Source organism: Ursus maritimus, unplaced genomic scaffold (genome assembly GCF_017311325.1).
Source record: "Ursus maritimus isolate PB19 unplaced genomic scaffold, ASM1731132v1 scaffold_27, whole genome shotgun sequence".
Classification (NCBI taxonomy): Eukaryota; Metazoa; Chordata; class Mammalia; order Carnivora; family Ursidae; genus Ursus; species Ursus maritimus.
Window position 1 is genome coordinate 37,168,251 of NW_024425230.1, and position 17,180 is coordinate 37,185,430.

The following is a 17,180-nucleotide window of genomic DNA, read 5'->3' on the forward strand; positions in this document are numbered from 1 at the left end:
AATAACTGAGGAATCCAAACATTCAGTTTATTAACTAAGGCTTGTGAAGCCATAGCATGAAAAAAAGCTGCAGTCATTCGGGACAAGTGGATGATTTTATAAAGCTAAAATCAAGACTTAAGACATGGAAAAATTCATAAGTATGAGGAAGTAATAAAACACAAAGTGACCACAAGAATTACAAATATATTTAAATCTCAGACCTGGGAAATGGACTATACACAGCCTTCTAGGGGAGAAGAGAAACGCCTTATATGTTCTGACAGCACTGCACCTTTGGCTTGTTTTCAGTGGTTGGTGGAACATGAATAGGAACCACATTGTTGCTTGGAGACATGTCATTTTCACGTCTGTCTGACATTTGCTTCTGGGAAACAATGCGGTATATCTCTGGAAAAAAACAAACAAACAGCAATACTCACTGTGAATAGACTCATTAGTAGCTGATACAGAAGTACTAGTAGAAACCAGATTTGCAGAAAAAGGCTGCAAATAAACTTGGACGAAGGATGTATAAATTTAAAGATTTTCAAATAAAAAAGGTTTTCCATTTCAGAGGGAAAGGTTCACCAGTCAATTAAATAAATTGGTTTAAAGAGATTAGTTTATGGGATTAGATCTAAATTAAACCATGAGAAAAAATAAAAATTAAAACATGAGAGTATTTTCAGTCTGCCCTTGTCAAAAAACCCTACATAGATACTGTACCACAGAAAAATAAAAATAAATCTGCAATATGAGATACATTAGTATTTTTCCTGGCTGTGTAGGGATGAGCAAAACTTCATAAACATGCCAAAATCCCAAAGGACTCTTGAAAAGGGAGGGAAAGGGAACGTTTATCAACGCCTCCTAAACTAAAGTTAAATTGTAATTAAATAATGATTAACCAGGAACTCAAGATTTTATGACACTTATCAAAACTAACTGTAAAAAAAACACCCAAAAAACAAAAACTGTTTCTACCTCTTCCACTAAGCACAAAAACTATATAAAGACAAGCACTGTGTCTACCTTATTCAGTTCTTTTTCTCTACTTTATGGCATACAGTAGGGGTTTGATAAGTAACTAATTGGTCCAATAAATGTTATTAAATTCCTCTACACCAAGTATCTATATTTAACTCATTTTATTTGGTTTTTATTTCACTGCCTAAAAGTATTTCCCTCTGACTAAATTATAAACTCCTTGCAGAGAATGTATCTTAGTTATCTTTATTCTCCCAGTTCAGCCTAAAAAAAAACCCAAAAAACCAAAAACAAAACAAAAAACCTCAAAAGGTAAAAGAATTCTAAAAATGGGACAAATTGACATGATGTGCCCCCTATTATGATGTACTATGAAAGATACAGTGTATTCCTATGAAGGACACCTATGTATTCCTGCCAAAATTGTTTAAAATGAATTTATCCTAAGAAAACAATTAGATAAATCCAGATTGAGGGACATTCTACGAAAAAAACTGGCCAAGAGTCTTCAAAAAATTTATTGTTATAAAAACGCACTTAAAAGATGGAGGTAAATGTTCTACATCTGTAGTGTCCAGTACAGTAGTCACATATTCAAATTAAATTTAAAATCTAATTCCTCAGTCCACTAGCCATATTTCAAGCGCTCAATAACAACTTGTGCCCAGTAGCTACTCTATTTAATAATACCCCAGATATAAAAAATTCCATCAATGTGTGACCTTTGCCCAAACTGACATTTAAAATGTAAAAACCAAATCTATAAAAGAATTATTAGTACACTTGGAGAAACAGGAATATGAACTGCACATTAGCTAATACCATATAAACAAATTTCTTAAATATGATATATGGTATCGTGATTATGTAGACTGCCTTGTACTTAGGAGATAAAACGTTCCAATATTTACTTGTAAAGTGCCATAATGTCTACAATTTATTTTCTGAAGACTGAGCAAAAGGGGAAAAAAGCATATACACACGTAGAAACAGGCCAAATGTGGTAAAGTGATGATTCTAGATGAGGGGTGTAACGTATTATTTCTATAATACTTGAAAATTTATATAAAGTTATAGGGTAAAAAAGAGAAAGTAGAATTGTATTTTCAAAATGCTCCAAGAATATGTCAACTAACTGCAATGTAGTATCATCATCTGGATTGGATTCTAATTTGAACTGTAAAAAAACAACAACAAAAACGAAAAACTGAGACAGAAGATTTTAATATTGTTTGGATAACAGAGAAGAAATCACTGCCAATTTTTTAGTGGTTGTTTTGGGTTTATGCCCTAATCTTTTAGCTGTAGATCATGAAATGTTTACCAATGAAATGATGTAATATCTGGGATTTGTTTCAAAAAAATAAGGAAGGGAGTAGGTGGAACAAAACACCGGTCATGAACTGATGGTTGTTGGTGGCTACATGGGAGTTCAGGATACTGTCCTACTTTTGGTATGTTGGAAAAGTCCCATTACAAAAAGTTGAAGAAAAAGAAATGTTAAATGAATACATTTACTCCAAATTAAGAAATAATTTCCCTAAAGCTGAACAACAACAAGCTGTAGTCAACTGAATGTGTAAACTAGCAAAAACAGACAGCTATAATGTACCTTTTCTTACTTTTTTCCCTCGGGGGTAGGGGCTGGGAGGTTGGGGGGGTGGCTAAAATTTGTGTTTGAGAAGGCTGACAGTATTTCTCAAAGCTGAGTAAGTAGTCAAGGGAAAAACAATAAAGAAAGCCTACTGACTGAATTAAAAAAAATGTAGTCTTCATTTAGATTCTTTTCATTGCAAAGAGATGGAACTGGGGGAGTGTGTCAAGGGTAAAGGAAAAGACGCTCATTCAATCAGGCTAGTGGCTAAGGAATAAAGATAATTATCAACTTAATGTAAAACTCTATATTCATTCTTTAATGTTCTCTCTAATCCCAAACTGGGTGGCTCTTCTTTAAGTGCAAATGATTAAATGTGACCCTCTACAAATTTTAACTTCTTTACAAGTTGTTTTGAAGATTCAAGTTAAAGGAACCAAGAGAAAAAATATTTTGCAGGCTCTTACATGAAAAGCAAATACTGTAACAGAAGAAAAGGCAGAGTTCTCAGAGAAGAGAAAGTTAAATATTAAAGGGATCTCATTACAAAGCAAGAAATTTGAGCAGTATTGTATAACTGGTCTGCAAGTACCGCACACAGTTTTGTAGAAACGGATTACTGCTACATTTGTTCCAGTAACCAAAAAGATACCCTCTAATGAAAATGCCAAAGCAATAAAGAAAATAGGAAAGCGGTGATCAAAAAAGTAAAAAAAAAAAAAAAAAAAAAAGAAATTCTTTCAAGCAGAATGGGCACAAAGAGGCTACTCAAGTAATGTATTTAACATCTGTGGCTGGGTGTGCCACTTAAAAAAAAAAAAAACTTTGATAAGAAAATAGGAAGCAGGTACCTTCTAGCTGGTATCTGATTAGAGGTTACTTAAGTGGGGGAAGGGAAACAGGACTAGTAACGTGCTAAACCAGATGCAATTATTTTCTTCTTCCAAGGGCATGTTCTCCTTTAGAACCAAATGTATGTGATACAATTCCTGTACAGCCCCTTTTCAAGATGTCCAAAGGCTAGGCAAGGTTAAAAGGAAAAGGAATTCAGCTGTGTCGTTCCTATGTTAGAATCTCCTATAAATCTAAATAGAAAGTTAAAATATTAATAGAAGATAGTTTTAAATATAACCTGGTAAAGTTAAATTACAAAGACATATACCTATTTCCACTCTATGAAAGTATGAAGCAAGTTGCAAAGTACACTCCAAAGAAGTTAAATGCAATTGTTCCAAATTGGGGAACAAAAGAGCTAAAATTCTTTGAGGTCTCAAAAATTGTGAAAATAACAAAAGCCTGAGTTACTCCACTACAGCCTAGGTCAGAATTTGTCAGGTCTTCTTCAAACCCAAAGCTCACCATTAAGTTTCTTGAATATCAAAAAAATGCTCTGATTTGATATACTGACACATATCTGAGAGATTACCACACGCCAAGAAAAAAATATTACACCTAGGGGCGCCTGGGTGGCTCAGCTGGTTAAGTGTCAGACTCCTGATTTCAGCTCAGGCCTTGTTCTTAGGGTCATGAGTTCAAGTCCCACACTGAGCTCCACACTAGGCATGAAGCCTACGTTAAAAAAAAAAATACTACACCTAATTTAAATGATTCTCACTACTTTACCATAAAATTAAGAATTCAGTCTTCAAAACTAAAAAGATGACTTGGGCTTATTAATTAGGTGGAGAACCTTGCAGTTACCACTTTAGCCAAGTGATCAGTTAACATCACCAATAATGAATACAACAAACCAATATCACAACCTCCGGATGGGATACACTGAGATCACTTTTGTGGTGTTCTTGCTGAAACTGCAATAATCTGCATTTAATTGTGAGGAAACACGAGACAAACCCAAATTGAGAGACACTACAAGATAGTGACCTGTACCCTTCAAAAACAGTCAATAAACAAAAGACAGACTGAGGATCTGTTCCAGATTAAAGGAGATGAAATAGGTAGAGAGCTGAATGCAATGTGTGATCTCAAGATTTCTTTTGCTAGTAAGGACATAATTCGAACAACTGGCAAAATCTGCACAAGGTCTGTAGCTAAACATTGATATGGACAATCTAACTGATTTTTGATAAATGCACTATGGTTATGAAAGAGAACATCCTTGTTTTTAAGAAATATGCACTGAAAAGCACTTAAGTGCAAGAGACAACATGTCTGCCATTCTGAAATGGGGCAAGAAAAACATCAGTATATAGCAACAGGAAGAAAAAAGAATAAAGAAGATGTGGTAAAATATCAACATTTGGGGAATATGGTGAAGGGTATTTACAAATTCTTTGCACTATTATTCCAACTTTTAAGTCTGAAACTGTCAAAACTCAAAGTTAAAAGAAAAAATAATAAGAGTATGGGAAGTATGGATTAAAAACATCCCTTAACAAACTTGAGGATGAAAGAAAACAAAACTGCACAGTAATGCAAAGGCTGAGCAATCTAGCAGGCTCACCCAAGTACCAGCTAACTACCTCTAAAAAAATATCATCAGCAAAACTGTCACAGAGTTACTATCAAATTCATGGATGTCAAAAATGCCACAGGTCTATTCTAAACGAGCAACACAATTAAACTCTGGAGTAATAATGTAGATAAATTTTCTTTTTTTTTTTTTATATAATTTTTTTTTTTTTTTAAGATTTTATTTACTTATTGACAGAGATAGAGACAGCCAGCGAGAGAGGGAACACAAGCAGGGGGAGTGGGAGAGGAAGAAGCAGGCTCATAGCGGAGGAGCCTGACGTGGGGCTCGATCCCGTAACGCCGGGATCACGCCCTGAGCCGAAGGCAGAGGCTTAACCGCTGTGCCACCCAGGCGCCCCATGTAGATAAATTTTCTAACACATAATTGTCCACCTTAAAAATGAAAAAATTATTTTTCTTCCAGCAACACCAAAATGCAATGTAAATGCTCCCTTAATGCTGTTAACATTTAAGGTAGAATTAAAACTAATGAGATTACTGTTGTCTTTCCTGGTTTTTTGTCCTGCCCATTTCTTTTTCTTTTTTTTTTTTTTTTTTAAGATTTATTTATTTATTTTAGCAGGGGTGGGGCAGAGGGAGAGGGGGAGAGAAATCCAAGCTGACTCTGCACTGATGACAGAGCCCAAGGAGGTGTTAGATCTCACCACCTCAAGATCACGACCCAAGCAGAAGCCAAGAGTCAGACATTCAACTGCCATCCAAGTGCCTCATTCCTCCCTGTTTTTCCTAAGTATTAATACTCTACTGGTATGAAGAGAAAAGTTTAGAACAAACATCCTAGCACGTGCAAAAGAAGAGAGAGGTCTGCTGCCACATGCAATGATTTCGGATCCCACAGAATAACACTGAGATTTACGGAGGAAGCCGAGAAAATAGTGAATATAGAAAGGAAAAATGGTAATAAGTGAAGCTAATCTTGTCTTTTAAGCAACATTAATTAAGCGGTAACAAATGTTAAATCTAGAGTGAATTTTAAGAAAAACAGCCAAATGTTCGTTTTTTGTTTTTGAAGATTTTATTTATCTGACACAGAGACAGCCAAAGAGCATAAGCAGGGGGAACAGCAGAGGGAGAGGAAGGAGCAGGCTCCTCACTGAGGAGGGAGCCCTATGCGGGGCTCATTCTCGGGACCCTGGTATCACAACCTGAGCCGAAGGCAGATGCTTAACCAACTGAGCCACCCAGGCACCCCTAAATGTTTTTCATCTTTAAGGAAAAAACAGTTCAATTTGAAGTATATATCATACTTATAGATTAGTTAGTTCATGTTTGAGCGGATCATTAAGCTCAATGTTACAAAATGATACATAAAATAGTTAACTGCAGATGGTCTCATCTTCACTTAGTATCAGTCTAGAAACTGAGATCAGAATGGACTAGAATGCAGAGGAGATCTGACGGGACATAAAAAATATCTCAACAAGGACTCACCAAAAAAAAATTTTAAATGATGTTTTCAGAGGCCCTGAGAGACTCATAGACCCCCAAGATGACTTAACTCACTCATTATTTAAGACACTGTGACTCTGAGGACCAGAGAGGTTCAGTGACTAGTTACACAGGGAGTGTGAGTAAAGTGCTAGTAAAAATCAACAACTCCTAGGTCTAAATTTAGTCCTCTACATATGATTCAATAGAATCTGCACAAGTGATTGTAAAAGAAGTAGGATTTTCAGATATACTGCAATATTTAATCAAATCTTGCTTGCAACAATCTGTAATGAAACTTGACACAGAGAAGATTCTAAAGGAAAGCCACTGTGTCCCAAAGACTATTGCAACCTTAGCACTGCTAGTTAGTACTATTTTTCTCGTAACAGAATTGTAATAAACTATTGTTTATTATACCTTCTATATGCGAATCACCAATACCTATTTTATTTTTAATGGTTTTTTTTCATGCTTTAACTGCTATTTATTTTTTTATTTTTTTTAAAGATTTTATTTATTTATTTGACAGAGATAGAGACAGCCAGCGAGAGAGGGAACACAAGCAGGGGGAGTGGGAGAGGAAGAAGCAGGCTCATAGCGGAGGAGTCTGATGTGGGGCTCGATCCCAGAACGCCGGGATCACGCCCTGAGCCGAAGGCAGGCGCTTAACCGCTGTGCCACCCAGGCGCCCCTTTAACTGCTAATAGCTAAGTATTTTACATATATGAACTCATGTACTCATTTTTGGAGTCTAGAGTAGATGTCTCAAAATGACAGGCAATTCTTTTCTATGGGTTGTAGAGACAAAAACCTTTAAGTCACAACATAACAGTCAAATCATATCACAAGGTATTTATAAATATAAGCCCTCTTCTATCAAACCAAAAAACCAGAACTCCCTAAAACATGTTTAAATTTTACAGATAAGGAATTTAAGGCCTAGAAAGGTTAAGTAATTTGCCTAAGATTACAGAGCCAATGGAAAGTGAAGGAGCCAGGACTAAAACCCAAGTCAGGCTTCCAAGTCCGTACTCTTAAATTCGAGACTTTACTCCCTACCTATTTCAGTATAAAATAGGACATTTAAAAGTTAAAATCTGTGAATCACTAAATTCTACACCTGAAACTAATATTACACTGTATGTTAATTAACGAATTTAAATAAAAACTTGGAACAATTTAAAAATAAAAAAATTGGGGTGGCTTTGTGCTCAGTTACAAGTGACTCTTGTGGAGCCTGCTTAAGATTCTTGCTCTCCCTCTCCCTCAGTCCCCTCGCCCACACCTTATGCTCACTCTTCCTACAAAAAAATAATTCAAAAATGTTTTAAAAACAAAAATTTAAAAATTAAAAATCAAAGTTAAAATCTGTTCACCTCTAATACAAGTGCTACAAAGAATACATTAAAATCTTGTTACATTAAAACTGGAAACTCATTTAACCATTTCCCCAAACAGACTTGTCAGAACACACTAGACTATGCTATATAGTAATCCTATACTCTATATTGAGAGTTCTTAAAAATAGTATATATTTTTAAAGTACTTTAAAACAATCCATCAAACTACTTACTAGAGGATTATGACTTAACTTGATAAGTTGGTCATTCTAATAAAGTCAGAGTATATGTGAGACAACACAAATACAATGTCTTCTTCTAATTTGAGGCTGACCTGATCTGCACATCTACAGTTTAAAACAGCTTTGTTCTTTTCCCACTACTTAAACTTTTCCATATGCAATCACTTGCTGATTTTCTCCACAGGTGACACTGTGCTTCTTCTACAATGTATCACAGGAGAATTTTAGTTTTTGGTTTTTTTTTCATTAAATTTTTAAAAATGTTTTTCCCTAGCTGCTTCTATAATGTATCAGAACAAAGCAAGCCTTTTCTTTACTGAATTTCAAAGGGCATTTATTATCTTTCCATAGCCAGGATTTCAATATTTATCTTATAAAAAGTGCCTTTAAGCATTATTTTGTGCTTGTGACCACAAAGTATGGAATACCTGGATGTAAGTAATAATAGAAGCGAACAAATTATTTTCAAAGTACTTTTCCCAATATAAACCAGATAAATGAAGATGATTAAAGCTCAGCAAGCAAGGGTAGTTAATTTTAATTTTGTACTTTAAACAGCTCTTGCTGTAGCAGCTCTCAAATGATAGTCATTCTCAGTGTGATATATAGTTTAGTTTCCTTATGTGTTAAAATTACATTCCTAAAACTTCCAATTCTCACTAGTATAATCTAAAAATTCAAGTCTTACCTGTCAGAATTGTCTGAAAAGCAGCTTCTACATTTGTAGAGTCTAGAGCGGAAGTCTCAATGAATGACAAACCATTCTTTTCTGGGGGGGGGGGGAAGAGATAGAAACTTCAGTCTTGTCAAATTTTATGAAAGAGATGTAATACATTCAAGCCTTCCAAAGGAAAATTAAAAACTTTCTAAAAATTAAGACCTCCCCAACTTCTTGAGCAGTAAGGGCACCATTCTACTTACACTTGAGCAGATTAAAAAATACAGTGAGAAATTTTCATTGGCTCCTTAATTAAAAAAAGACTTAATACATCTGTATACTACCAATGAATGACAACGAATGACGTGACTCAAAATGTAGTAAACTGATCAAATACTCAGTTATTTCCATCCATTACTGTTCTTCTCCCCCATCAACCCACAGAGTTAAGGTATGAACATGGATAGGTAGGTGTTATTCACTTAAATTCTATAACTGCATTTTTTTAAATAAGGCGTCTTGCCTGGAAAACTGAAAAACTATTATAAAAACCTTTAATCACAGCATAAGCACTAGTACACAGTCACGACTTTCACTAGCCCAGAATACACAATGCTGCCTTCTGGCAGGCTACCCCTACCAGAACGGAAGAGATAGGCAGATCCTCTACTAAGCCAAAAAAGTTCTAACTGCTAAGCAGCCACATTCCCTGTGGGTTGTTGACATGCCCTGGGCCACTGCATTTCAGACTCACCTAGAGCAGCCTCGGTAAAACACAGACATAGTAGAGAAAGAGATAGGAAGCACAGAATAAATTGACAGATGTCATCTACCCCCCTCCACAGAAAGGAAAGAAAATAGTATTTATATTCAACTTTTGGGAGCAAAAACTGCAGTGTTTTAATGACTCAAAGTTAAGCAAAAGAGAAAGTCATCACAAACTTTCAGAACAACAATCCTTGCTGAGCATTCATGTTTACCTTTCTGAAACTACTGTAAGTGATTACAGTCATTGCTAAAGTATCAAAACTGCAAGATATAAGAGTAAGAAATACAGAATCACTGTAATATCATGAAATTCGTATCACTAACCTGCAAAAGCTCTTGCTTCATCTGTAGGAACTGCCCTGAGATGACGCAAATCACTCTTATTGCCCACAAGCATGATAACAATGTTACTATCAGCGTGATCTCTCAGTTCTTTCAGCCATCGTTCTACATTTTCGTACGTGAGATGTTTAGCAATGTCATACACCAGTAAGGCACCTACAGCTCCACGATAGTATCTGAAAACAGAAGCAGGTATTTAACTATTAGAAAACAACCGTAAGATGGAAGGGAAGAACTAAATATATGGATTATATATTTTTAAAAGCACATTTATAAATACATTTCAAAATCCTAATACCAGATTTCTTACAAGGAAAAAAAAAAAAGTACCTTTTCCCATACCAAAAATCAGCTACTTCAGTTGATGGCAGTCTATTTCTCAGAACTTAAAGACTATGAGACTTACGCTGATGTTATAGCTCGGTATCGCTCCTGCCCTGCTGTGTCCCAAATCTGTGCCTTTATTGTTTTCCCATCAACCTGGATGCTTCTTGTTGCAAACTCTACTCCAATGGTGCTCTTACTTTCGAGATTAAACTCATTTCGAGTAAATCGAGATAAGAGATTACTCTTTCCAACACCAGAATCTCCAATAAGGACAACTGAAAAAAAGACAAAGCACTTAACGTCAGATGAATGAGGCAGACACATTCAGAATATCATGCTTTAAAGCAAAAAGAAAGAGCATCTGATTTTTTAAAAGGGATGGGGGTAGGGGAGAGGAGAAGAGCCCATATTCTTGACCTGTTACCTATCGATAAAACCAATTCTTTTTAAACTGTGTCTACCTACATAATAACTTCTACACATCATCTGCTTATTAGCACAAATATAGGATCCTGTCTTACAGATGCAATTTTAACTACAGGTCGGCTGGGCACTGATTAATTACCATCAATGCTATACCAACCTTACTACCATAGAAGGTAATAACATGAAAGATAAATCCTACACCAAATAAACAATTTGTGATATTAAAAGTGTATCATACATGAAAGCAATAAAGGATGTTAATGAGTAGAAAGGAGGGAAAGAATGAAAATGTTCTACTTAGTTTCATCAAAGACTGGGTGTGACCTCAAGACTCACACCTTGGCAAAATGAAACACATTTACCATATGAGGCATCAGGTTTATGAACTTTGCCACCCAGATCACAGAAACTACAATGACCTTTTCATAGTTGCATTTATCAGATGGGCAGGAAGCTACAGAGACCCCTACAAAAACAGACACCCCAATTAAGTTTAACAGGGGCCCTAGGAAGCTAATAATTCTTGACTTAGTCTGAGTAAAAGGCCAAAGCAAGGAAGACGCATACTTTCCCTTATGACTTAAGAATTTTTTAAAAACAAGTTTGGTTTAGATGAATTTATTTCCTGTGATTACTATAGGAAGCAGTTTATTTACTAACCAAATACATGAGGATTTTTTTTCACCCAAGGCAGTGTTATACTTAAGAATTTCATAAACAATGGGAAAACAGGCAGTTAACTTGTTCTAAAGCATTTCCACCTCAATTTAAAGAACAAAATTACTTCACAGGTTTATAGAAAGAGCTAAAAATTTTTTACAAAGAAAAAAAATGCTATCAGCATTTTCAGGAAATATACTTATTTCTACTGTTGACTACTAATGTTTTTCTTACTAGCTAACTGATTTAGGCATCAGACCAGAAAATCAAACATGTGAGAACACCACCAAGGAATAAGACCAGGCCTTATTAAAGACACTGGGATTTGGTGGTGGTGGGGAAGAGGGAGGTAAAAACTCTTGAGAGCTCACTGCACTCTGGTCAGAGGGCAAATAGAGTCTATTATGCATTTCTTCCTTTCCACAAGAGCGGATATAAGCTGGCCTCTGGACAGTCTTGGATGGAGTACATTATCAAATGCATATCTTCCTGACTTCCTCTATTAGCTGATTCAGCAAGAAATCATCCAGGTGGCAGTAACTCCATACAGCACAAACAGCAGTTATTTCTAGCTATATAGTCAATTAGAGACGTCAAAAGGTATTGTGACAAACACAGATATTATAGCAAATGCTTTAACTTGGATACCAGGAAAGATGATACGGTCATCAAAGTAACATACAAAAACAATACATTTCCAGTTTTATAGGATGGTTGTTTATGTTAGTTTCCAAGGAGCACATTTCTGGCGGTGAGATCAAATCCCAGTTTCAGTGATAGTCTACCCTATTATTAAAGGATACACACCGTTGCCTCTTAGTGCAAGAGGCCTGATGTTCTGCTGAGGAAACCCTCTGAGACTCATTTCTAAACCCACACTAGCAATGAGGTGTGAAAGCCTCACGTGACGTGGGAACAGGGAAGAAGGGAAAACCAAAAAGTTAAAACATGTCTACTTCATAGACACTCAGATACCAATCAGTAATTCAGGAGCCAGTCAGTTTAAAACAAAAAAGCAAGACATCTAGAATGACAATGCCTCTAGAAAATTAAATAACACACTCAAAGAACATCTTCTCCCTCCCACAAAAACTCTAGCACTTTCAAGTTTTGATTTTCCCTTTTGACCTCCATGTTAACTAATGATTATGCTCATTATCTCCCCACCTCGGCATAAAGATAGCGAAGGCACTTTTCCCCTCCATGTAACCAATTAATTTTAACATTATAAAAAATAGCACCCTTACCTGAAAATAATTCAAGACTCATGAATGCTTTATACAGTATAAAATAATTACCTCAACTAGACATGGAAAGAGTTGCCAGAATTAAAAGACTAACAACTTGTTAAAGGATTATTATCTTGAATGACACCAGAAGATACTGGTTCTGTTAAGAACAGTGCTGCCAAGAAGATGCCAAGAAATGACACAATAAGGAAAGCTGGTTCTATTCAGTTACCAAATGAGAAACCAAACCAAGATGGGTTACATTTAAGGTCACTAAAAAACTAACAAACCAGAAATACATTAAATTACCTAAACAACATAAGAGAATTTACTGGCTATGCCTGAAAAAGTAAAAAGAAAAAAAGTTCATGGACTCAATTTCTAATTAAAATAGTTTCTCTAAGATGACAATATATAATTGATCTTTAAAAATGTGACCAACTATATGATTACATCCTATAGTTCGAGAAAGGAATTTGCAGTGACTTTCCACTGTTTTCCTTAACTAGTACCTTAGAACTTCCCACTTTAAACATTTTATAACTATATCCATCTATACAGTGTATGGGGGAGGGGTATATGTATAATATAAACAAATAACAGCATCTACATATTAAACACCTATAGTAATTTTTTCATCCACAGCATTTCTAAAACAACCTAATGATATTTATTACCACATGGTTTACCTCACCTGCTGAATTTCAACTACCATTCTAATACCTAATATTAAATTTGCTTCATCATATACAAACATTAGGCTAAATGCCATAAAAGCAGGATATACATATAAATTCTCCACTACTTAGTAAGAAGTTCCACCTCTTCAACCACATTTAGTTTTATACACTGTCTTGCAAACTAACATACTGGACTAAAATTTAATCCAACAAATCAAGCAAAGTACATCAGATCTAAAAGTTATCACCTGAAAGAATAACTGTTAATTTTCATACTGATTTTTATAAACAAACTTGGGAGCTTCTTCTACTCTTTCATCTATATTCATAGTTCTACCTCACCAAAAGTCTTGAAAATAAAATGCATTCAGTAAGTCAATAAAGGCTTTAGCCAAGTTTTTCCAGATTCAGCAGAATGTGAGTTGCTCAACAGAAAGTTGTGAAAGAAAAACTACCAAAATGCAAGACAGCAAAGTTCCTAAGATCTTTTCCATTGACAATCAGCTGATAGTTAATTACTACTGACCTTCAGCTAGATTGAAAAGAAAATGATGTAGACTATGTATCCAGATATTTTCAAAAAATGTAACTCTGAATTGGTGTCTACAATACCAATAGCAACTATGATTGATGCTTACTTATGTGTCCCACAGGGCCATAACCCCATTGTATATACATAATTATAGAATTAAATAAAGCTTTTAAAATAAAAACTCATTTTAAAAAATAAAATACCCCCCACACACACACACACCAAAAGTCTCTTATTGAGCTTAACTAAAGATTAATGTTCAAGACACACACGTAATGTAGAATAACTATCCTGCTCTCTTCCCACATTACATTCCCATTTGGACCACTCCATCCTGTACTAATCAAAATATCCCTTCATTTTCAACTGGTTGGAGTTCCAAACTAACTTCCAATTCCCTCAAGTATTAAGTGTGTAAGGTGAGCAATCTTACAAGTAGAAAGGTCTACCTCATCTCAGTGAATAAACCTCTTGTAGAGTGAAACCACTTCAAAATTATTGTTGCTTTGCTTTAAAATATAATTGTATAAATAAGAAATTGGCTAAATAATCAGCACTAAAGAAAAAAAAAGTGACTCATATCCTGTAAGAGCTTTAAAAAAGTGGAAATTCTTCTCAGAATTTTTTAAACACCCTATCTTAAACAGCAAAATGTACAACAAAATGAAACTATAACCCATGGAAACATAGAACACTTTAAAAGCTCCTAATTTTAAGTTTCTTTCATAATACTTAAATGTTCTTATAAAGATTTAAGGTTCAAAAAGCTGACAAGAACCACAGTAACTTTCTTCACATTATTATCACTTATTGAATCCTCAAAAACAGTCTCATTTAATTCTGGTAAGAGTTCTGAGAAATAGGTATTATTTCCTTTTTATATATGAGGAATTGGAGGCTCAAAGGTCACAAAGCAAGTTTAAAACCTGAATCAGAATCTGAATCCAGGCCTGTGTGATTCCAAAGCCCGTGCTCTCAATCATCGTTAGCAGGATGGTCTAATCCCAAAGTTAATTTAAAACCCCTTAAACCAATCCAGGATAATGAATATTCTCAGTGAAAAAAATAAATGGTTTCTATGAACAACAGTCAAGCTCCAAACCGAACAGGAGAAATACTCCTGAGTTGCCAGTCTATCTTGTTCTAAATTAATCACTTCAAAGGTAGCTAGCTGCCTACTGCCTTGTACCTTATTTTAAGAAATAAATCTTTTAATGACTAAACACTAGTCTCTAGGGTCTCACCTAAGTAATTTCACATGACCTCAGATGCCTTCAGCAAACAGTATGCTAACGAAGCCATGTTTCCTTTTTGTATTTATAAAATGCATTAAGTACTCGCTTCTCCGTAAAAGATTTTCCACTATGGGGGAGAAAGGGTGAACACTGAATGTACTCACCCTATGTAACAGAATATTCTGGCCCAGAGGAGTTAGGTGGTGATAAGATTTGCAAAGTACTGGTAAGGCAAAGAAATATTTCCTGCTTCCTTTAGTCAATCATTCTTAGCACCCAATGGCAAGGTCAGAAACAATCACCATGCTTAACACTCTTTTTAAACTCCACCCTCCACTGTAAAGCTTTAATAGCAATGGCTTCTTCCTCCCTGGTAATGATCTTTGTTCAGCATACTACTGATGGCTGCCCTAATTCAGGAGCAGAGAAAGAGCATCTGAGTGAGAGCGCATTCACTGAACAACAACAACAAAAAGCATTTGCCGTACTCTTTTCCTATTGAAAACTGTACCCCTTATTTTTGTTGATTAAAAAAACAAAACTATTGGGATTCTTTCCCAACTAACCAACAGGCAATTCTTTCTATACATAACCCACCCTCCAATTTGTTCTGTCCAAGGGCACTACATGTTTCCCTATCTCATAATACATATTAAATTTCACCAAAGAGCACACAACTTCCCCCCTGCCCCCACCTTTTGGGAAAGGTTTGTGGCTAACTAGGACTCTTCCCTTCCTGTTCTAAAAACACCAAAAGGTTGGATCCTCCCAGTGTTGCAGCAGGAAGCAACCAGTCCATAGTGATAAAGCAGGCTAGTATTTGTGCAGCGCACAACCTTTCCTGCTCAGGAACTGGGCCTTCAGGTCTGGCAAGGATAACAGCCACCACCCATCCGCAACCCCTTCTCGCTAGCAGGGTCTAGAGTTATCCCGAGCTGGCTGCCGCTCGGTAGGAAGGGTAGGAGGAAAAAAGCCTGGATGGGAAGTCACAACAGTCCGCCGGGTCACTGCGACAAGTGCGCGCGTGGGTGATGGACAATTCCTCTTGCCCTACCCCCCACCCTCAGGGTCGCACAGGAGACGTGGGAGAGCTCTAAATTATCTGGGGAAGAAAGGCAGGGAAAGAGCTACCAATCCCGGGGGCAGGTGCGAAAAGGTTATTGACCACAAGACCTGTGGGACGGATGAGGCAGGTGGGGTGGGGACCCCTGGCCCGCTCAGATTTTAACCAGGGCCTGGCCGGGGGAATGGAAGAAGACGGCTCCAGAGGCGTCCGTCCGAGGGGAGGGGCTGTGAGGAGACGCAAGGAGAGACTCGTTCGAGGGGAAAAGGGGGGCAGATGAGAAAAAGACCTGTAGTGGGAGTCTGCGCCGAAGGAAAGGTGAGCGAGGGGAAGGGCCGGTCAGAGGGGCTCTGGAAGGGGGGCGAGCCCAGAAGGGTGTACACTGAGGGGGAGGGGCGCCAAACCCGAAAAGATAGATGGTGGGAGGGGCGGCCCCTTTCAAGGGGCCATCGAACCTGGGAAACGAAGACGATTTGGAAGAAAGCAGCCTGCCCCGAGAAGGACACAGGGTGAGGGGCGCTGAGGATAGCGAAGGCCTAAGGGGAGGTCGCAAAGAGCCCGGCGTGTGGGGAGGACTCCCCGTCTGAGGGAAAAGGGGCTGAGCTGGGAGACCGCAGGACAAATCGCCCAGAGAGGAAGGGCTGAGGAAGGCCGATTTCAGTGCAGGGGCAGCCCGCACGCGGGTCCCCCGGGAGTGCCCCGGGCCCCCGAACCGGGACTCCGTGAGGAAAGTGGGAGAGCCCACGGCCTCACCTTTGAAGAGATAGTCGTACTCGTCGTCGCGGGTGCCCATTGCGCGGCCGAGGAGCGAAGGGGCGGGAGCAGCAGTGGTATCGGTGGGACCAGGGGGCGTCGCTGCAGGGGTAACCCGAGCGCCGAGCTTCAGCTGCCGGACCGGGTAAAGAACCCCTCCCTGCCCCTACGACACTTCCGGCGGGCCCCAGCCCCTAAGGGGAAGTACTTCCGGGAGGCGGCGCTCCGCCCCTGAGCCCAAGAAGGGCGGTGCGCCGAAGCGTCGCGTCCGTCTTCAATATCAGCCCTCCTCCAAGAAGCCTAGAGGGGAAACAGAGCTCTGGGACTCTCGGCTCCTAGCCTCCTCTTACCACCCTCTCAATGGCCTCTCCCTCATTCTTCGCGCCTATGTGCGGGGAAACGGGGTGCTGGGAAGCCCGTCAGTTCCCCCCCCCC

General features: G+C 37.8%; 1 protein-coding gene across 1 annotated transcript; it reads right to left on the bottom strand.

Moving 5' to 3' along the window:
* Positions 1 to 166: 166 nt before the first annotated feature.
* On the bottom strand, positions 167 to 16,921 carry RAB11A (RAB11A, member RAS oncogene family). The gene is made up of 5 exons (XM_008708567.2): positions 16,746 to 16,921; positions 10,247 to 10,442; positions 9,823 to 10,016; positions 8,761 to 8,841; positions 167 to 390 (listed from the first exon to the last, which is right to left on the bottom strand). Exons 1-5 carry the CDS (start codon positions 16,783 to 16,785, stop codon positions 251 to 253), a joined length of 651 nt encoding a protein of 216 aa, XP_008706789.1. The 5' UTR covers positions 16,786 to 16,921; the 3' UTR covers positions 167 to 250.
* Between the last annotated feature and the right edge of the window lie 259 nt (positions 16,922 to 17,180).

Excerpts from the sequence above, each read along its gene's own strand:
- RAB11A (XM_008708567.2), bottom strand. The coding sequence starts at position 16,785 with ATGGGCACCCGCGACGACGAGTACGACTATCTCTTCAAAG. Across the intron at positions 8,842-9,822 it reads TGAAGCAAGAGCTTTTGCAG|AAAAGAATGGTTTGTCATTC; the intron begins GTTAGTGATACG and ends CCCCCCCCCCAG. Across the intron at positions 391-8,760 it reads TTTTCAGACAATTCTGACAG|AGATATACCGCATTGTTTCC; the intron begins GTAAGACTTGAA and ends GTTTTTTTCCAG.